Raw genomic sequence first — 22,753 nt, 5'->3', positions numbered from 1 at the left:
TACATTCACAAATCAGAATTTGCTTCGTCAAAGAGGCTGAATGATGTGAATGTTTCAAGCACAGAGGGCTTTTGTTCTCTTTCCAAAGCCTTTTACCCCCAAAATGTCATTTTGCATAAATGGCCAGAAAAGATTGTCACTGCCATTTCTCCCTTACTCTCTCTACCTTCACTTAAGCTCCTCCCCTTTTGGATCCCAGTAGAGTAGGTGTGGTACAGGCAGGTAGAGAAATAGAGATAGGATGGAAGAACAGGTGAGCAGCTAGTGACACAAAAGGGGAGGGACAGATGGAGAATAGGCTGTAAACAAATGAGAGGCTGAACGGAGACGCACCTGGAGTTGAGTAAAAGCTCCCAGTGGTTGGACGGAGAGAAAGCGACAGTCGGACGAGGCGTGAAGAAGAAAGAACAAGAAACTTTGTAACTTCCTGGAAAATGTTTCACACCGAAATGGAGCCGCGTGAAAAAAGGAGAAAGATCCTGCCAGAGAAGAGAAGCTTGTCGTGAGATACCAAAAGAAAGTAACCACAGAGACCAGGAGGGAAAGAAAGAGGCTGCACAGACGTCTAAAAGGGCACCAGGACACGACGCTACAAGCAGCTCTCCTCTCGACATCCCCACCATGGCCTCGCTGGGGATGCAGATGCTGGCCAGCGCCCTGTGCCTCCTCGGGTGGGCCGGGGTCGTCATCAGCTGCTTTCTGCCCATGTGGAGGGTCACGGCCTTTGTGGGCAGCACCATCGTCACCTCGCAGACCATCTGGGAGGGCATCTGGATGACCTGCGTGGTCCAAAGCACGGGGCAGATGCAGTGTAAGCCCTACGATTCCCTCCTCGCGCTCAGTGCTGACCTGCAGGCTGCCAGGGCTCTCACCGTCCTCGCCATCGCGACTGGTGGCATGGGTCTCATTCTGGCGTTCGTCGGGGGAAAGTGCACCCGCTTCTTGGATGAAGAAGGAGGCGGGGTGAAGGGCAAGGTGGCCGTAGCAGCGGGGGCAGTGTTGATCGTGGCGGGGGTGCTCTGCTTGATCCCTTCCTCCTGGGTGGCCGGGGCAGTGGTCCGGAAGTTCTACAGCGCCTCCATAGACGCTCAGCGGAGGGAGATCGGAGCCTCTCTGTACATCGGCTGGGGGGCGTCCATCCTGCTTATTCTGGGAGGCGGCTTGTTCATCCAGTCATCGTGTCCCCTCAAAGCCCACGAGCAAGACAAGAGCCCCTCCGTCCGCTACCTGGTGGTCCGCTCTTCTGACGGGTCCACCCAGATGGGTTCTCACCGGAGCCAGATACCACCGGCGAGGTCGCAGCCTGTCACAATGCTCCCCAGGGCCCAGAGCCACGAGGGATCCACTTCAAAGCCCCCGCAGTACACACGGCCTCCTTTGGAGGACGGACCTGAACATTACTCGGAAAGATCATGGGCGTCTTCCTCAAAATCACAAATGAAAAAACCAGAATCGATCCAATCTGACGCCAGCGAGGCATTATCCACAAAGTCTCAGCTGAAACGAGCAGAGATGGAAGAAAATTCATCCCACAAGAGCGATAATGAAGATGTATCCTCAAATCCAGCAAGAACATACATATGATATGAGAAAGACACATGAATATAATGCATGAAGTTATGTTTACACGCACTGTTTACTGTAAGAGGTATAAGAAGGAATACTGTTTGTTTTTGTGAATATTTGCTGTTGAGTAGTAGCTCAATTATAGTTATACTTTATTATTTTTGCTTTGATTTTGAAGTACAAATCGATATTTCTAATGTTTACTGGACAGAAGTACATTTTTTTATTTGTGAAATTTGTGAATTGTTGCAGTGAATCTCTTCTTTTGTAGAGTTTGATGTGGAACGTGAACAATTAAGATGCACTAATTAATAATGAATCCGTCTATACTTAGAATATTACCTCAAACCTTTTATCTTTTTGTTTATGCTAGACTTTCAATCAACGTGAGTGATAAAGTAGCTTCATTGCATTTTAACCTTGTCAATGAAAACACTCGAGTGTCGAATGTAAAAAATCTGACATTGTTAATATAACAGAGAAGTCTGCAAACATTGTGCTTGTTATCACTGTGAATTGTCGTTTATATACTTTACAATAAATGATTTTTAATTTTAATGATGAAATCCTTATTATACATGGTAGTATTGGAAGTACAAAACAAATGTGTGATGCTGATGAAGGGCCACCCAGCATCCCCCCGGACTTCCCAGGCTATTAAAATCCACAGGACAAACTGGTTTGACAGAGACTCGCAGGCGTGCCTCTGTGTTAGAGGCGGACACGCAATGCGCGTAGTGGATTCAACATTGAGTTTCAGTGAATCATGTTTGCAGAGCGTGTTGTTTGGTTTCATCAGTTCAGACAATCTGCGGCATCATCCTCTCATCATAATTCAATGTTGTGGTGATACAAAACAAAAAAAAACCCTCTTGAATCTTTCGGAGTGGTCATATGCATGTATATGAATGTTCATGCTCATAGTAACTTTTACTGGAATACTAAGATACTATGATACTGACTCGTATCATAGTTGAATCAGAAATAATAGTAAAAAAATAATTTAATGAATTCCATTCAATACTATACTACTTTAAAAAAAAAAAAAAATCTGATTTATCTTATTATACTACTTAATTGTTCAACTTATGCACCTTCAGCTGCAACTATAAATTACACAAATAATTTGTAGACGATAGATTGTGATTGAAATGGAAAACTGCTTAATGTGATATGAAAGATCATTCTGTGATTGCAGGAATATCAGTATGTAAATCTTATAACTTTAAACTAAAGCTCGTTATCAGTGAGTATATGCAAAGATTTCAAAGATGACTGAATTTAAATCTTATAGATTACGAAAAAAAATAGAATATATGCTCCCTGGCTGTATATCGTTTTGAAAAAAATGTGTTGGAAAGATAAAGATATTGTCTAATATCAGCAGGGTTTGACATTTGAGTTGTGTATTTGCAGATGTGGTGTGATGAAGCTTTGGTTGCATTGCATGGATCTTCATATTTTCTTGTACAAATACGCCGTGCCAGATATGAAGCCAATTCCTGATGTCGCCTCCTCCCAATTTTCCACTGGAGTAACTGCTACTTTTGTCCAGAGCTTCTCTTCTTCCATCTTCTTAATTTCAGACTCCAGCTCAGCTTTCTATTGAAGGTTGTCTTGACTATTTCTGGAAGTCATGCAAACGAAGCCACCTGGTGGACACAGAAGGAAAAAAAACATTTTGACTGGCAGTGCAGGGAGATTTAACAAAAGTTCCAATCCACTATAATTTAACCCGCATTTCTCCTTACAAAGCATTAATCCAAACATTTTCCCTCAGTACTACAGTTTACAGAGACTGTGTTGGTGAAGGAGAGTGTATCAGATGGCCAGATGACCACCAGTTTTTAATGTCTCTTCTAAGGACTGAAGTAAACCAGTGAATGTGTTAAACATTTTGTCATATCTGCCTACACGGAAGAAACGTGTTATAAATTGCACATTTCTCGTAATTAAGGGGTTTAAATACTAGTAAACCAATCACAACTCAAGTAAAAAAAAAAAAAAAAAAAAATTATAAGACATAAAATGAAGACAACCACTGATCCTGATATTTGAACCCAAACATTTTAACTCATTGAGGAAAAAAATTCAGCTTGAGATAACAAGGTTCATCACTGTTCATATAATTTGCAGGCAGGTAGGTGGTTGAGCGTTATTCTCTGTTGCCTCACAGGCTTGGGGCCTTTCTGTGTGGTGTTTTGTTCTCCCTGTGCTGGACTGACTGTAAATTCATCAAACAATGTGAGTGCATGTGTGCATGGATGATATTATGCCAACCTGTCCAGGGTGTCATCTTCCTTTCTCTCAACATTGACCGGAGCCTGCCTCAGCCACATGCAACTCCAACTCAAATAAAGTCAATATCAAATATGGATAGATCCTGTAGACCAGAGGGTTTTGCCACATAAACAAACTAACAAATAACTAGGGCTGGTGTTGGGACTGCGCCATTTAAGTCAAGATTTGTGCTTTTGTACTTTACAACATCTGCCTGTTATGACTGATACTTTCTTATGACATAGGGAAAGGTTCATTCAAGAGCTAGATAAAAAAAAAAAAAAGCTGCAAGGCTTCCACCCTATAACTGAAAGCAAAGAGTTCATCTAGCATTCATTATTTACACTTAATACAGCCAAGGGACCATCAAAGTGCTGCATAAGGCCTGTGGACTGCTCTACCGCCCAGGTCTGTTTTAGGTTAAAATCTGATCCAATAGTTTGTTTTACTAATTATAACCATATAGAGTCAATTCAGAAGATAAGTGCTGTTTAGTGAACCAGACCTTTCACCTGGCTTGCAGATGACACACAGCTCTCTGATAACCGGCACAGCAACGTAAGCGACACTGAGCGCTCCAGCCATCACCACCACGTCAAAGGAGTCTGTTGAAGAAAAACAAGTTAACTGAAAAAAAGCCTGGAGCTCGTACACAAATATTAGACTATTTTGTCTATTATATAGACCAAATAGATCTATTATATAGATCAAATAACACCCTGGAGCCCATATAAGGGCTCTTTGGGAGCTCAGTGGGAAAAAAAAACCCAGAATAATTCAGGTGAATAATTCATTAACTGAATAATTATGGTGTGAATTTGTAATTCATATAATACACTTTGCATGCGGTATGGATGGTTTTGTCTCTAAGACCTTACAAACCTGCATCTTGTTGTACATTACTTAATCAGAGATCGGGTTACTTGCTCTTCTTGCTCTCCCAGTTTGTGTCCTCATCATCCTTAACTTTAACATCTTCAAAGATCAACTTTCCTGAATCTGCAGCTTCTTTCTCTGCTCTTCAAAGCGCCAGGGGATTTTGTTGAAGTTCAGACTTCTAGTTAAAGTTGAGGGTCAGTGGAGGTAAACTAAGTTACCATCATGTGAAGTCCTGTCACTATAACATGCTTGTCTTTCACTGCTGGAGGAAACCGGACTGCAAGGAAACACACACAAACACAAGAGGAAAATGCAAACCCCATGTGTAAAATTAGGCTATTTTTATTTATTCTTTATTTGTGCATGAGGGTGAATCATCACTCTTTCACTTTAATTAAGTTGCCGGCCTGCACGCAGTTCTTGTCCTCACCATTGATGTGTGGGGGCGCTAGACTTCAACTTTAAATCATACAGCTGGTCAATTTCAAACAGTGAAACCTCGTAAATTTCGGATTTCCTAACAAAAACAAGCTGGGGGGACTCTTAGGAGCAGCAACAGGAAGCTGATCCAGGTCTGTGGTACTTCTGTCTGAAGGTAATGTCGATAAACTATTATTAATATTCAATGCTGTGTTGTAAATGATGGTGCTGAGGACTGGCCTTTTTTTGTTTGTTTGTTTGTTTGGTGTCAATTATTGGATTGTTAATGCGTGTTAATGTATTTCAGAGGTTATTTTGTGCATGGTAATGTGGATTTGATTGCCGGCGGAGTCGCCCTTTTTTCCATTGAAGTTCATATGACTTTCAGACAGGAACCTCCAGGAAATTCATACACAAAACTTTAATTGTGGCTTTTGGGTCAGTGGGGAAGACAAGTGGGCTTGTGTAGTGAAAAGGCTTCCATGAATAAAAATAAACTGTATTTTTGCTCAATGTCTACCAGCTCATATGACCTACTGGCTCCAGGTCTGTTGGATCCCATAACTATATAAGCTGATGAAGGTACAGCTCTTTCTATGAACGTTTAATGGTCGTTTTTTAATAACATTCACATATTTAAAAACATAAATAAACCACTTTAGTTAAGCTCAACAACTCCCAGGTAACAGATTCCAAATCCGTGTTGGATCACTGGTTAAGATGACTTTCTAATCAGTCCATATTCAATAAACAAAACCGTTTCATTTCAAAATGTCCTTTATTTTGGTGTTCAGCATGCCAAACCACGGGCTGAAGCAGTTGCAGGTTTTTTTTTGCACTTTATCAGTAAAAGTTGTTTTAATTGCAGATGTTTTAGCTGATGTTACCATTATTACTATTATCATTTTGTTATCATCAGCACGATGAGTTCCTGAGTTCATTCCTGCCACATTCCTGACATTGTTAATGTGACCTAATGCATCTGAATATAGTCTTTAAATGGGCCTGACATTCCTGGAACATCTTTGTGGCCAATAAATCTTCCAAGAATATCAAGAATCGCCTGTATTGGTGAAGTTTGTAACTGAGTGTGTGGATTAGTTGTGATGTGTGTTGATGCGTTCTACAGCGTGACAGCATTCGCTCCCTGCAGCTTCCTCCTCTCTGATCAACTCCATGGAATTTTCCCTGAATGCTGAGCGATCTGGAGTGTGTGAACTGTTCAGCGGCTGTTGGTAGAATAACTGGGGTCTGTGTGGAGTCACATATTTTTAAACCCAGTTGCGGACCTGACTTGTTTTACGGCGCCTCCACCAGACGCACCCGAGACGGCGATTCTCATTTCCTCTGCACGGTGCGCCCTGGACGCATCTCTTGTAGCAAAATCCACAACTGAATATAACAATTTATGGGGAGTCTGGACTCAGTCCTGTAGATTCTATACAAGACCAAAATGCATGCAATACAGGATGAAGTGACTAGTAGGAGTCTTTTTAGACAAAGCAAGTGCTCCACCACCATGGTTTTAATGTAATCTACAATGATGCATGAATATGAGCTAATAAATCAAGCAGCAGTCTGGTGGATGCAGTACAGTTACATAGCAGTATTTTGAATCAGGTCATTATAAAAATAACTGGAGAACTTCAAACGGTTGCTGCACGATGTGCAGAAGCCAGTTTAACTGTACAGCAGCAGGTAAGTGATGAGGGAGGCAGGGTTTTTTTTCTAGTTTTTTGCCGTGTACCATGAGGGAAGAAAGCGCTAAGATGATGCACCTGCAACACAAAATGAAGCATGATAATATAATATTGATAATATTTTTCACAATTTAATCACATTAATGGCAAGTTATTACACTGTTGGTTTGATTACCTTCAAAATGGCCAAAATGATTACATACCTGACATTTATATTGACCATTATGACATTAGTGGTTGTTACACATCTTCTTCTTGTCCCAAAATAATTTAGTAGCTGAAAGTTTAAGTTTTTGGGGGGTATTTTGCTCACAGTCACCTCCTCCAGTCGTTGAGGTGTTCACCGGTGGCAGCTGAATCAGCACATTAAACCAGGCAGTTATCAGGTGTTGGTCAAACATTATACAGTCAATCCTTCAGGCTTTCTTGGTTGTGAAATTGACACATTTTACCCTTCAAAGTTCACCGCATATTGTTGGTCCACGTGTCAAACTCATTGACGTGTCAAAGTTCGACAACTGACTGTAGCATTTTTATTGTCACGCCATTAGACGTTTTTACGTGTCTTGATACAAAATTCAGTTTCTGGGGCCAAGTCCATGTTCAAAACACAAATATCAAAGCATGAAATAGAATAAGAATAGATTCACGGCCATAATAAACACCGTCTGTCTCTGCCCTGGGTTTTTCTCTCTTCTTGTCCAACCAGTGCAAAATGTTGCTTGAGATATTTCCAATGCCGGCTCATACTGGAGTATTGTTTTATGTTATATGACTATGTCATAAGACATCTGATGTACATTTTTTTTATTATTTCCAGCATTTTGCATGTTTAAAAAGTTCCCAAAAATTTTTGTGGAAGAGTATGTGGAAGTGAACTGCTTTTCTGTCCCGTCTTCCCCTGTCCTTTTTCCTCCTCTGTCCCCCGTCTTCCCTTGTTCTTTCCCTGACCCTGCTGTCTATTTCCTTGTTGGTGTGACCCCAGGGTTCCATTTAAATGGGAAGTTAGTTTTTTTTTTTTTTAAATGATCCCTCTATTCCTTGTCTTGTACATCATTCTGTTGTAAATTGTTCTGCGACTCGCCTTGTCTTATTGTTACATGTGAAATTTTTTACATCAGCCTGTCACGGGACAACAGTTGGAAATTAGCCCATGGCTATAATTTGTCATATTTGCATTTGTTTTATGTTCAATAATATGTACTTTCCCTATTTAAATAAATGAAAAAAAGGCGGTTACCTCTCTTTCTTGATAAGACGAGAGGATTCAGATTGTAAGCTGGGAGGATAATTACAACTAAGTAAAAAAAATAATTAAAAGTTTAAACCAAGCTTCTTTTCTCAGAATAGAACTCAATCTTTGTGTTTGCTAAGATATAGGTGAAATAAACCAGCTGAATGAGAGCAGGTCTGAGAAAAACTCTGTTCTTCCTCAGTTTAAGCAGCAACACAGTTTTCCTTCATTTATTTATTCATTCACTGCTTCTTTCCCTTGCTAATAGAATAGTCTTGTTTTTATAGCCCCACAATGCACGAATGGATCACACTTTTTTGTAGAGGTACACTGAAGCAGAAAAGAAGCCGTCCTCAGACTTCGTCGCTGCTTTCATCCACTTTTCCACCACAGAGACGTTCACACAGCTCCAGAGCCCTTCCTCTTCCATCTGCTTCTGTGTGTCTTCCAGAGCAGCCCTGTACTCCTGATGGTCTCCGTCGTGTCTGCACGTCATGCACACGTAGCCACCTGCAGGCACAGAAAAACATTCATCTAAAGTTTGCATGTTCTCCCTGTGCAGACGTTGGATTTTGTTGGCTGCCAGCTGTGATGGACTGGTGATCTCATGGATGAGATCATAGTGTATTTGGTTTAAAATAAGTTATCCAAAGTGGATGATTGCACTCAGTATTTCACCTGGTTTGCAGGCACTCCACAGCTCTTTAATCACACGCACGGGAACATGACCCACACTCAAAGATCCACAGATGACAACCACATCAAATGATCCTGCAGGATGTGAAGAACCAGCAGAAAACAGTGAGAAAAGAAATGTAATGAAAGACAAGACACTGAAAATACCACACAGGTTTAGGTTGGAAGATTAGACTGAATTACATTGAAATTCATTGTGATCATACATGGGCGATGTTCAAAACTCAAGACATGGTTATATAGGTAGTGTCTGAAGCTCCATGGCTGCTCAATGTGTACAAATGCTCATTTTTAAAAGGGGAACAGGTGAGTTAAAACAACCTTTTTCTGCAGGAAGACGCTGCTCTCCCAAAAGGCAAAGCTTGAGGTCTTGGTACAGTCCTTTCTTTTGGGCCTGTTCCAGCATCGCCTTGCTTCCATCAATACCCACAAAGTTTCCAAAGCCATACTCCTTCATCTGCAAAACACACACATCGAGTTAAAGAATGGACAGACAATGAGATAACAAGAAGAAAACAACAACAAAAGAAATTACTGATAGAAAATTACTTGGAGTTTCTTCATCTTCTATTCTAATCTTCTACAGTATCTTCATTCACCGTGAACAAACAAAGCTTTTCTCTGACTTTTTAGTGACCATACCTGCTCGGCCACCAGTCCAGTACCACAGGCTACATCCAGGACAACAGCTGCTCCACGGTCACCAGTGTAATGGGAGGAAACTGTCTTTGCTACTTGAGTTGTTGCTTGGTAGTTCACCATTGCCACATCCTAATAAAATGTCAAAAACAGTCTGCAATTTAGTTAAATAATTGAAATTTTGATCAATCAGATGCACCAAAAAACATAAAGCTCTACATAATTATAAATATGGACAGTTGATGAGTCCTGTATTTGTCATCTGATTCTCTGAGCTCAGACCCAGAGAGACACTGAAAGAAGACAACAGTGGCAGTCACCTTGTGATTAAAAGGTGACACAGACACACACAAGGTCACTTTCCTGGCCTCAGACACACGAGGTCAGATAAGTGAGGTCATTCACAGTGTGATTTCAAGGAAAAGGCGTTCAACCCTCGATACTCATTTTATAGTTAAAGTTGTGGGTCATTGGAGGCAAACTTAGTTACCACCATGTCCTGTCACTATAACATGTCTTTCACTGCTGGAGGAAACCAGACTGCAAGGAAATAATTCTCACAAACACACGAGGAAAATGCAAACCCCACACATAAACTCTTTGACGCTAAACATCTTCAGTACAGTGACTGGAGCAGTTCCATTACGTGATCGTAGGTCTCAGCCCAGATGTTGTAGAAGTCCATTTTGTCTTGAACCGAAGTGCTCTTGTGAGCTGAGTGAAGCACTTCCTTTGCATTTTCAAACGTTCTTGGTATTGTTGCATCCATCTGTTGAGATAAGAGAACTATTCTTGGTTAAGCGTTCGCCAGCCAGTCAGGGAACAAGAGCCTCCCAAATGACCGTGGTACGACAAACCGCTGGATCATACACATGTGGACCTACAAACCTCTTCTCACGCGCGCGCGCGCACACACACACACACACACACACACACACACACACACACACACACACACACACACACACACACACACACACACACACACACACACACACACACACACACACACACACACACACACACACACACACACACACACACACACACACACACACACACACACACACACACGGTAAAACTAATGAGAGATTTCACTAACTGCATGTTGCAATCCAAACTAATAAAACGCGTTTAAATTATAAGTTTACACAAATTATAAGTTCGTATAAAAAAAAGTAAAATTCACCTGGTGCTCAGAACCAGGACTGTACGGCCTCGAGCAAACCTTATGGAGTTCTAAAGAGGGCGAGTCTCTTTGTTCAACAACAGATATACCTGGAGGGCGTCTCCCTCCGCACAGACGGGCGTCACACACTGCATGTCATCACATGATGCATCTTCTTGGGTGTGTTTGAATTGTCCCTCCTATCTCCTTATACATCGACTGGAGTGAAGGTGGTGCCTTGCCAATCTGGAGCACGCTCGGTGATCCACTCTCTTCCGCATCACGTTCTGACTTCCGCTCCTATACTAAACAAAACACGATACATGTGTACTCGTCAACACACTTCAATGACAAACACATACAGTATCTTAACTCTTTCGCTTATTAACAAAGAAGAACATAATGTATATTTAAACCTAAAGTACAAACGTGCAAAATAAAGTTTCAATCACGGGTCAACGCTAATAAAGAAATACATATCTACTGCTGTAACCCTCAGTTAGTTCACAAGTTCAAGGTAGACACAATTCCCTCCTGATCTGACACAATGACTCAGTTTCACACAAGTTCTGGCCACAAACTAATGTTTCTACAAAAATCATACACATCCGCCCGTCTGTACCTACACATCTAACGTACAAGAGTTCTTAAGTATTTTAATGTGACCGCGATGACATACAGTTCCGCCATTTTGGGTTTGCAACGTGGTAACTTTTATACATTCATAACTTTCTCCTTACATTCTTAAACTCGGCAACGATTACTGTCCAAGACACTAATAATCAAATATGGCTGTTGGCTATCACTATTATATAGTTTCTAACACCAGCTTACCTGTAAATCAGAAAGACATTGGTCAAACCGGAGCACGCTGGGTCATTCACTCTCTGCCGCGTCACGTTCTGACTTCCGCTCCAGCGGTCAGCCACTGATACGCACCGAGTGCCCTCTGCTGGTGAACCCTATATTAGCTAGTATTGACTCTATTGCCACAGATTAACTCTTGACATGATATTCCTAAACATAAAATGACCTTAAGAATAAAATCAAATGGGGGGGGGGGCAACTATTTTCAATCATGAACGTTCTCATAGTGCCACACAGGTTATCTAACGTTGGTCAAACATTATACAGTCAATCCTTCAGGCTTTCTTGGTTGTGAAATTGACACATTTTATCCTTCAAAGTTTACTGCATATCGTTGGTCTGGTTGTTTTTTTTAAAATTGTCTATTGTTTGTCAAACTCATTGATGTGTCAAAGTTCAACAACTGAAGGATTAATGGCATTTTTATTGTCACGGCATTAGACGTTTTTACGTGTCTTGATACACTATTCAGATTCTGGGGCCAAGTCCATGTTCAAAACCTTCTAGATCAGATGAGAGAGGATTTGGATTGTAACCTGGGAGGAAAATAAAAACCCAGTAAACAAGAATTTGATTACGTAAACGTTTAAACCAAGCTTCTTTTCTCGGAAAAGAACTCAATCTTTCTGTTTGCTGAAACGTAGGTGAAATATTCTCTATATATTGTCACAAGTGAACATGATCAGTGTACCTGGCATATTAAAAAAAGAAAAAAGATTATTTTGTTCTGTACTGCCTGTTTACAGTTTAAACTATTAAACTGGCAAATGAAATGAATGTGAGGACTGTGATTTCTAATGTTGGTTTGTTTTCCTTGTTGCAGCTGTGACAGACAAGTCCACACAGTGAAGCCTGAAGGTGGTGCCTTCACTCACCTCACCTCACTTCCTTGTTTGCTGACAGCCACACCCAAACATTTCATATTCACACCACACTTGATTTATGCCATTTATTTATAATTGACCTTTCTACTCTTCCACTGTTTAAATGAAGTGCACACATTTTCACACTGAAAGACTATCGTTTGCCACATTTCTGTTGTATTAATTATGTTTTTCTATTTTGAGGCGGGGCAACAGACCAGAGACTGGTACCAAGCAGTTGGCCCTACCATCTCTTGCCACAGCAGAGGGGGTTTCTTTTAGGTTCGGTAGTTTCCCCATTAATAGTTTGTGTATCGTCATTTGTTTCACCCTTGTGTCTTAGTTGGTTTTACCCGGTCACTATATATATACTCCCGAGTGGCTCATTTTGGGAGGTCAGTTTGTTGTGTGAATATCTCAGTTTGTTAGATATTTTGAGTTTGTTTTGTTGACCTCATTTGTTTGTCAAAGAAAACTAAATTTGTACTTTGTATTTTCTTTGGGTAAATAAAACCTGTTTGCCTGGTTGCCTAACTGCTCGGTCGCTGACAATTGGTGAAAGGCCATCACGTCAGTGTGGCAGTCTTTTTCACGCTGCAGGTCATGTTGTTTCTTTTTTGTGTGTTTTCGCGGGTCGTGAAATTTAAATCTGTGGGGGTGTACGTACGAGCGGAGCACACACCGATGTAATTACGTCGGCTTAGTTTTTTTTAATTGACTAACTGACGAAGCACATTTGACAAAGAATATCAGCAATAGCTGTTTGTTTTGGTCTTAAGTAGATTTGTCCAGTTAAACACAATATTATGTTAACTTTTAATGAGGCCTGATACGCTTTTATTCACAAAACAAAATTGATAAATATGACTGTAGGAAGACACATTTTGGCAGGTTTTTTTGTGAAATTTACATCAAAGCTGCTCCATACAAAAAACCCACTCATGATATCTGTGACACAGTTTTCCTTCATTTATTTATTCATTCACTGCTTCTTTTCCTTCCAAATAGAATAGTCTTGTTTTATAGCCCCACAATGCACGAATGAATTTGTTTCTCGTGATCACACTTTTTTGTAGAGGTACACTGAACCAGCAATGAAGCCTTCCTCAGAATCCAACGCTGATTTTGACCACTTTTCCTCCACAAAGACGTTCACGCAGCTCCAGAGCCCTTCCTCTTCCATCTGCTTCTGTGTGTCTTCCAGAGCAGCCCTGTACTCCTGATGGTCTCCGCCATGTCTGCACGTCATGCACACGTAGCCACCTGCAGGCACAGAAAAACGTTCATCTAAAGTTTGCATATTCTCCCTGTGCAGACGTTGGATTTTGTTGGCTGCCAGCTGTGATGGACTGGTGATCTCATGGATGAGATCATAGTGTATTTTGTTTAAAAAAAAGTTATCCAAAGTGGATGATTGCACTCAGTATTTCACCTGGTTTGCAGGCACTCCACAGCTCTTTAATCACACGCACGGGAACATGACCCACACTCAAAGATCCACAGATGACAACCACATCAAATGATCCTGCAGGATGTGAAGAACCAGCAGAAAACAGTGAGAAAAGAAATGTAATGAAAGACAAGACACTGAAAATACCACACAGGTTTAGATTGGAAGATTAGACTGAATTACATTGAAATTCATTGTGATCATACGTGGGCGATGTTCAAAACTCAAGACATGGTTACATAGGTAGTGTCTGAAGCTCCATGGCTGCTCAATGTGTACAAATGCTCATTTTTAAAAGGGGAACAGGTGAGTTAAAACAACCTTTTTCTGCAGGAAGACGCTGCTCTCCCAAAAGGCAAAGCTTGAGGTCTTGGTACAGTCCTTTCTTTTGGGCCTGTTCCAGCATCGCCTTGCTTCCATCAATACCCACAAAGTTTCCAAAGCCATACTCCTTCATCTGCAAAACACACACATTGAGTTAAAGAATGGACAGACAATGAGATAACAAGAAGAAAACCACAACAAAAGAAATTACTGATAGAAAATTACTTGGAGTTTCTTCATCTTCTATTCTAATCTTCTACAGTATCTTCATTCACCGTGAACAAACAAAGCTTTTCTCTGACTTTTTAGTGACCATACCTGCTCGGCCACCAGTCCAGTACCACAGGCTACATCCAGGACAACAGCTGCTCCACGGTCACCAGTGTAATGGGAGGAAACTGTCTTTGCTGCTAGAGTTGTAGCTTGGTAGTTCACACTTGCCGAATCCTAATAAAATGTCAAAAACAGGCTGTAATTTAGTTAAATAATTAAAATTTTGATAAATCGGATGCACAAAAAAAAGCATGAAGCTCTACATAATTATAAATATGGACAGTTGATGAGTCCTATATTTGTCATCTGATTCTCTGAGCTCAGACCCAGAGAGACACTGAAAGAAGACAACAGTGGAAGGCCCATAGGATCAAGCCATGGCTTAAGATATAAAACATTGGGCAAATAATTTGGTTTGAATTTCTGAAATAAAAACATTTCTGAATAAAACTGTACCTGATCATATTTTTCAGCCCAGGAGTCATAAAAAATCATCTTCTCTTCAAGAGTGGCAGTACTGCGACAAGACGCAAACATTGCTTTCACAGTATTCATGTTTCTTCGTGGCGTCACTCCTTCCATCTCTGGACATGTAGACACAAAGGAGAATATTAAAAGACCAACAAAACAAAAGGCAACATAAACACACACTCAACACACCAGTGTGGTCAGAATGTATAATGGCTCTGCTGTCTTTCATTTGGATAGTTTGCTTTGGAAGCAGACAGTAACCTTGCTGGTGACACTATTATTACATAGAGAGACATAAACCACACTCTGTATGTTTTCTATAACACATAAAGCAGGAGCTAAAGTTTCAACAGCCTTTCTCCTGTCCTTGTGGAAGCTGCAAGTGACAATTACTGAGGGGGAAACGCCAGGGGCCTGATAGTCACTGCAGGAGCGAGGCTCAAACCTTAACGGGATCTTTACGTAGACGTTTAAATGTCAGTGGTGCTCTGACCAAGAAACCTGAAGACTGAGTGAACATACATGAGCTGTTGTATCAGCTGAATTCTCCAAGAAAGACAGGTGTCCCTCCCTAACCCAACCCACCTGGTGTTCAGAACCAGGACTGTACGGCCTCGAGCAAACCTTATGGACTTCTAAAGAGGGCAAGTCTCTTTGTTCAACAACAGATATACCTGGAGGGCGTCTCCCTCCGCACAGACGGGCGTCACACACTATATGTCATCAAATCCTTGGACGACGTAAGGACGACGTAACGGGGTTAAGGAAAGGTGTTAGAAGTCTTCCTAAAGGAGTTGGTGAAAGGCCATCACATCAGTGTGGCAGTCTTTTTCACACTGCAGGTCATGTTGTTTCTTTCTTTTAATTTTGACTGGATGACGTGTGGTTTCGCGGGTCGTGAAATTTAAATCTGTGGGGTTGTATGTACGAGCGGAGCACGCACTGATGTAACTACGTCGGATGCACTCAGGCTCCGGCTCCGACTACATTGTGGGATGAGGATTGAAAAATTGGAGCAGCACATTTGTACTTTTTTACCCACAAATTCTGCTTTATTTCACGTTGATGTGCAGCTCATGGGCCGCCGTGGGCCAGACTGGTAGATCCCACGGGCCGGTTGTGGCCTGTGGGCCACCTATTGAGGACTCCTGCTCTAATGGAAGCAATGAGCCTCCTTTGCTTTGCTGATTGAGAATTCAGGCCCGTCCTCATCATGGCCGCCACACAAAATACTTTCGGAGTAAAGGAAGGTGTGGGACTGGTGTGAATTCATAATGGTTACTGTATTATTATTATTATCTTTATTATTATTATTATTATTATTATTATTATTATTATTGTTGGGATCTCACAGGACCACAGAAAGTTTGTTCATTTCTAGGAAAAGACAATTGTCATATGTCATGATACACAGTAATGACATATGAATTCTGACCCAGGAATGTGATTGTACTTCGCACCAAGTGCAAAGAGGGCTTCTGCAGGACCTTCCTCCCCCCTTTCTGCTCACAAGACTCTTCCCCCATGCAATCAGCCAGTCACTGATTGGTTGAAGCTCTCAGGATTCGACACCTCCAAATTCACACGTGGAACAAAAGCCTGCGAAGCCAGGCTTCTCGCTGTCTTGCACGACTACACTCCGAGGAGGTGAGTTGCTGGAGAGCAGCTCATCCAGTGTTAGCACACAGCTAACACCAGAGGCCTTCACTCCTCAACTCTGCTGACCCGACCACGAGGGTCAGACCTTCCCCTGATCCAGAGACCAGCGCCCAGAGTCTGCTCTCCAGGGAAACCAACCGGTTCCTCCAGGACGGAACCAGGGAAACGACGCCTCACAGAACTTCTTTGTGTTTTTCCTGAACAAGCAGGAAAACCATCACAGACCTGAGCGACCAGCTCCTCAGTCTGAACAAAGGGACAACCAGGAGCTGTAAAGAAGGACTCCTGAAACATCAACTTCATCTTCTTCTCCTCAGCCTGCAGAACCAGCAACCACAGTTAGCAGGAGGTGCTAACTACCAGATAAGACACCAACTCCCTTCAAGGAAGTGGTAACAACTGGGCATTACTCGAGATTAGTTCAACCTGATGCTATACATAGAACTGTTTAACTTTTATGAAGATGTGTCGATTCTGTTACAGTGATTGTGTTCTTTTGATAATGATATTAGGAGCCGTTATCAACTTTTAAACCACCGTTAGCTCTGCCACAGACACAGGGTCTGCATGCTAATCTTTGCTTTACTAACTTGTTAACTCACAATCCTACTACACATATCACATCAAAGACAACATCACACCGTAACCGAACACCATCTGATGACTCCTGACGTTTTACAAGACAAATCGCATTCACATAAACTCATTCTAGAAATGGTCCTTTAGCAGAGACACACCAGAAGCAGATGCTAAGGCTACCTTCCATTGATCCATTGCGATCAGCACATGGCCGAGACTCAGGACAGACCTCCTGCTCTCTGATAACCTCCATTTGGAATGTAGTGTCTTGTGACCCGCCATCTTGTTTTGTAGCTCCATCACACGTCTCACACATACACCCTCCCTCCAACTCTCTCTCTCTTTTCTCTCCACACACACACACACGCACGCACGCACGCACGCACACACACACACACACCTACACACACCAAGCTGTACATAGGTAGTTAGAATCTGTGTTTTATTTGTTTTCATTGTTAATAAACATAATTTTTGGAATCATACTTGCTGTTTTATTAATGTGCACAAAGGTGAATGAAATGTCGACCTCTTCTGTGTCAAGAACTTACTGTTAATCCTGGTAATTGTAATTAATTTGACTATTAATTCAAATTCCTGATTAACTGTTTAGTATATCTTATGAGACTGATATAACTGAATTGGCTATCATTTCCTGTTAAGACAGGTGGTGCTCCGAGGTATCTGATACAGATCAGATTAAATTTCAAAAACATTATTAAAACTATCTTTGATAATTATTAATCATTATCGATAGCCAACCATAACATAAATAGTGATCCATATGAGGTAATAAATCCCTACATTATTATTATTATTATTATTATTATTATTATTGGTATAATTGGCTAAATAACACATGGCTAAAAGCACAAGCTGACATAGATTAACACAAACTTTAATATTTAACTGTGTCACATTAACAGAGTATGTCTGTGTCTTACTGAGTCATTATTATTCAATAAAACATAATTCAGACTGGAATTCTGTTTCAGAGGCACATTCCATCCAACGACTTCCCATTACGTTCAACAAATAAAGAAATATTTGTTTCTGCTAGAGTTGTTTTGTGTTCAGCTTCATGCTTTAGCTCAACCATGTTTCTCCCCTGTCCTGCACTGCTCATGATTCAGTGGTAAAGCAGGACCACTCACCTCCCCTCACCTGACCATGCAACCCTGCAGCAATAAAGGATTACATACCCTCATAACATGAACTACCACTCCTCACTCTCTCTCATTACTGTAATAACATTTCATAATCATCTAACAAGTTATTACATAAAAGAGTGGCATTAAAAGAAACAACCCTTTCAAACCTGTAATTACTGTGGCCAATATTGCAGCAATACAAACTACAAACAGCATTACGTTTCCTGCAAATAGATTTTTTTGCAGGTTTTGTTCAATTTAATTATCAAAAATGAGTATTGTATGTGACATAGTAGTCATTAATTCATCAACACTCTCCTATTGTCGTAGTATTTTTTTTACAATATTTTTCACTATTTAATCACCTTAATGGCAAGCTATTACACAATTGGTTTTATTACCTTCAAAATGGCCAAAATGATTAACCTGACATTTATTTTGACCATTATGACATTAGTGGTTGTAACACATGTTCTTCTTGTCCCAGAATAATTTAGTAGCTGAAAGTTTAAGTTATTTTTTGGTATCTTGCTCACACTCACCTGCTGCAGTCGTTGAGGTGTTCGCCGCCGACATCTGAATCAGTTTGTGATGATTATCTTTTCTCTACGGCACATTAAAGCAGGCGGTTATCTAACGTTGGTCAAACATTATACAGTCAATCCTTCAGGCTTCCTTGGTTGTGAAATTGACACATTTTACCCTTCAAAGTTCACTGCATACTGTTGGTCTGGCTGGTTTTTTTTTTTTACTGTCTATTGTTTGTCAAACTCATTGATGTGTCAAAGTTCAACAACTGAATGATTAATAGCATTTTTATTGTCACGGCATTAGACGTTTTTACGTGTCTTGATACACCATTCAGATTCTGGGGCCAAGTCCATGTTCAAAACCTTCCAGATCAGATGAGAGAGGATTTGGATTGTAACCTGGGAGGAAAATAAAAACCCAGTAAACGAGAATTTGATTACGTAAAAGTTTCAACCAAGCTTCTTTTCTCGGAATAGAACTCAATCTTTCTGTTTGCTGAAACGTAGGTGAAATATTCTCTATATATTGTCACAAGTGAACATGATCAGTGTACCTGGCATATTAAAAAAAGAAAAAAGATTATTTTGTTCTGTACTGCCTGTTTACAGTTTAAACTATTAAACTGGCAAATGAAATGAATGTGAGGACTGTGATTTCTAATGTTGGTTTGTTTTCCTTGTTGCAGCTGTGACAGACAAGTCCACACAGTGAAGCCTGAAGGTGGTGCCTTCACTCACCTCACCTCACTTCCTTGTTTGCTGACAGCCACACCCAAACATTTCATATTCACACCACACTTGATTTATGCCATTTATTTATAATTGATCTTTCTACTCTTCCACTGTTTAAATGAAGTGCACACATTTTCACACTGAAAGACTATCGTTTGCCACATTTCTGTTGTATTAATTATGTTTTTCTATTTTGAGGCGGGGCAACAGACCAGAGACTGGTACCAAGCAGTTGGCCCTACCATCTCTTGCCACAGCAGAGGGGGTTTCTTTTAGGTTCGGTAGTTTCCCCATTAATAGTTTGTGTATCGTCATTTGTTTCACCCTTGTGTCTTAGTTGGTTTTACCCGGTCACTATATATATACTCCCGAGTGGCTCATTTTGGGAGGTCAGTTTGTTGTGTGAATATCTCAGTTTGTTAGATATTTTGAGTTTGTTTTGTTGACCTCATTTGTTTGTCAAAGAAAACTAAATTTGTACTTTGTATTTTCTTTGGGTAAATAAAACCGTTATACAGAAAAACCTGTTTGCCTGGTTGCCTAACTGCTCGGTCGCTGACAATTGGTGAAAGGCCATCACGTCAGTGTGGCAGTCTTTTTCACGCTGCAGGTCATGTTGTTTCTTTTTTGTGTGTTTTCGCGGGTCGTGAAATTTAAATCTGTGGGGGTGTACGTATGAGCGGTGCACACACCGATGTAATTACGTCGGCTTAGTTTTTTTTAATTGACTAACTGATGAAGCACATTTGACAAAGAATATCAGCAATAGCTGTTTGTTTTGGTCTTAAGTAGATTTGTCCAGTTAAACACAATATTTTGTTGACTTTTAATGAGGCCTGATACGCTTTTATTCACAAAACAAAATTGATAAATATGACTGTAGGAAGACACATTTTGGCAGGTTTTTTTGTGAAATTTATGTCAAAGCTGCTCCATACAAAAAAACCCACTCATGATATCTGTGACACAGTTTTCCTTCATTTATTTATTCATTCACTGCTTTTTTTACTTGGAAATAGAATAGTCATGTTTTATAGCCCCACAATGCACGAATGAATTTGTTTCTCGTGATCACACTTTTTTGTAGAGGTACACTGAACCAGCAATGAAGCCTTCCTCAGAATCCAACGCTGATTTTGACCACTTTTCCTCCACAAAGACGTTCACGCAGCTCCAGAGCCCTTCCTCTTCCATCTGCTTCTGTGTGTCTTCCAGAGCAGCCCTGTACTCCTGATGGTCTCCGCCATGTCTGCACGTCATGCACACGTAGCCACCTGCAGGCACAGAAAAACGTTCATCTAAAGTTTGCATATTCTCCCTGTGCAGACGTTGGATTTTGTTGGCTGCCAGCTGTGATGGACTGGTGATCTCATGGATGAGATCATAGTGTATTTGGTTTAAAAAAAAGTTATCCAAAGTGGATGATTGCACTCAGTATTTCACCTGGTTTGCAGGCACTCCACAGCTCTTTAATCACACGCACGGGAACATGACCCACACTCAAAGATCCACAGATGACAACCACATCAAATGATCCTGCAGGATGTGAAGAACCAGCAGAAAACAGTGAGAAAAGAAATGTAATGAAAGACAAGACACTGAAAATACCACACAGGTTTAGATTGGAAGATTAGACTGAATTACATTGAAATTCATTGTGATCATACGTGGGCGATGTTCAAAACTCAAGACATGGTTACATAGGTAGTGTCTGAAGCTCCATGGCTGCTCAATGTGTACAAATGCTCATTTTTAAAAGGGGAACAGGTGAGTTAAAACAACCTTTTTCTGCAGGAAGACGCTGCTCTCCCAAAAGGCAAAGCTTGAGGTCTTGGTACAGTCCTTTCTTTTGGGCCTGTTCCAGCATCGCCTTGCTTCCATCAATACCCACAAAGTTTCCAAAGCCATACTCCTTCATCTGCAAAACACACACATCGAGTTAAAGAATGGACAGACAATGAGATAACAAGAAGAAAACAACAACAAAAGAAATTACTGATAGAAAATTACTTGGAGTTTCTTCATCTTCTATTCTAATCTTCTACAGTATCTTCATTCACCGTGAACAAACAAAGCTTTTCTCTGACTTTTTAGTGACCATACCTGCTCGGCCACCAGTCCAGTACCACAGGCTACATCCAGGACAACAGCTGCTCCACGGTCACCAGTGTAATGGGAGGAAACTGTCTTTGCTGCTAGAGTTGTAGCTTGGTAGTTCACACTTGCCGAATCCTAATAAAATGTCAAAAACAGGCTGTAATTTAGTTAAATAATTAAAATTTTGATAAATCGGATGCACAAAAAAAAGCATGAAGCTCTACATAATTATAAATATGGACAGTTGATGAGTCCTATATTTGTCATCTGATTCTCTGAGCTCAGACCCAGAGAGACACTGAAAGAAGACAACAGTGGAAGGCCCATAGGATCAAGCCATGGCTTAAGATATAAAACATTGGGCAAATAATTTGGTTTGAATTTCTGAAATAAAAACAATATTTCTGAATAAAACTGTACCTGATCATATTTTTCAGCCCAGGAGTCATAAAAAATCATCTTCTCTTCAAGAGTGGCAGTACTGCGACAAGACGCAAACATTGCTTTCACAGTATTCATGTTTCTTCGTGGCGTCACTCCTTCCATCTCTGGACATGTAGACACAAAGGAGAATATTAAAAGACCAACAAAACAAAAGGCAACATAAACACACACTCAACACACCAGTGTGGTCAGAATGTATAATGGCTCTGCCGTCTTTCATTTGGATAGTTTGCTTTGGAAGCAGACAGTAACCTTGCTGGTGACACTATTATTACATAGAGAGACATAAACCACACTCTGTATGTTTTCTATAACACATAAAGCAGGAGCTAAAGTTTCAACAGCCTTTCTCCTGTCCTTGTGGAAGCTGCAAGTGACAATTACTGAGGGGGAAACGCCAGGGGCCTGATAGTCACTGCAGGAGCGAGGCTCAAACCTTAACGGGATCTTTACGTAGACGTTTAAATGTCAGTGGTGCTCTGACCAAGAAACCTGAAGACTGAGTGAACATACATGAGCTGTTGTATCAGCTGAATTCTCCAAGAAAGACAGGTGTCCCTCCCTAACCCAACCCACCTGGTGTTCAGAACCAGGACTGTACGGCCTCGAGCAAACCTTATGGACTTCTAAAGAGGGCAAGTCTCTTTGTTCAACAACAGATATACCTGGAGGGCGTCTCCCTCCGCACAGACGGGCGTCACACACTATATGTCATCAAATCCTTGGACGAC

At 40.9% G+C, this 22,753-nt stretch overlaps 3 protein-coding genes and 1 pseudogene across 4 annotated transcripts in view; 1 reads left to right on the top strand and 3 right to left on the bottom strand.

The window, feature by feature from the left end:
• Positions 1-22,753, bottom strand: part of LOC308139095 (claudin-4-like) — a gene marked incomplete at both ends in the record, with an annotated part of 86,946 nt that overhangs the window by 12,433 nt on the left and 51,760 nt on the right. The gene's annotated exons all lie outside the window — the stretch shown is intronic.
• On the top strand, positions 355-2,074 carry LOC308139087 (claudin-4-like). The gene has a single exon (XM_080508415.1). The coding sequence runs from the start codon at positions 622-624 to the stop codon at positions 1,582-1,584; it is 963 nt and encodes a 320-aa protein (XP_080364541.1). The 5' UTR covers positions 355-621; the 3' UTR covers positions 1,585-2,074.
• LOC308139191 (methyltransferase-like protein 27) lies at positions 3,022-11,468 on the bottom strand (annotated as a pseudogene). Its single transcript, XR_013937237.1, has 9 exons — positions 11,417-11,468; positions 10,693-10,882; positions 10,061-10,183; positions 9,418-9,546; positions 9,097-9,232; positions 8,758-8,850; positions 8,393-8,589; positions 4,359-4,473; positions 3,022-3,218 (listed from the first exon to the last, which is right to left on the bottom strand). The product of XR_013937237.1 is annotated as a methyltransferase-like protein 27 (transcript).
• LOC308139190 (uncharacterized protein) lies at positions 13,373-22,097 on the bottom strand (the record flags this gene model as incomplete). The annotated part of the gene is made up of 9 exons (XM_080508537.1): positions 13,373-13,575; positions 13,745-13,837; positions 14,084-14,219; positions 14,405-14,533; positions 20,559-20,755; positions 20,925-21,017; positions 21,264-21,399; positions 21,585-21,713; positions 21,999-22,097. 9 exons carry the CDS (start codon positions 22,095-22,097, stop codon positions 13,373-13,375), a joined length of 1,215 nt encoding a protein of 404 aa, XP_080364663.1.

The sequence above is a fragment of the Blennius ocellaris genome, assembly GCF_963422515.1.
Source record: "Blennius ocellaris genome assembly, chromosome: 14".
NCBI lineage: Eukaryota > Metazoa > Chordata > Actinopteri > Blenniiformes > Blenniidae > Blennius > Blennius ocellaris.
The sequence above is the reverse complement of the archived record's forward strand: the minus strand, read 5'-3'. Positions and strand labels throughout refer to the sequence as shown.

Bases quoted from the DNA above. Each gene is read 5' to 3' on its own strand.
- LOC308139087 (XM_080508415.1), top strand. From the start codon at position 622: ATGGCCTCGCTGGGGATGCAGATGCTGGCCAGCGCCCTGTGCCTCCTC.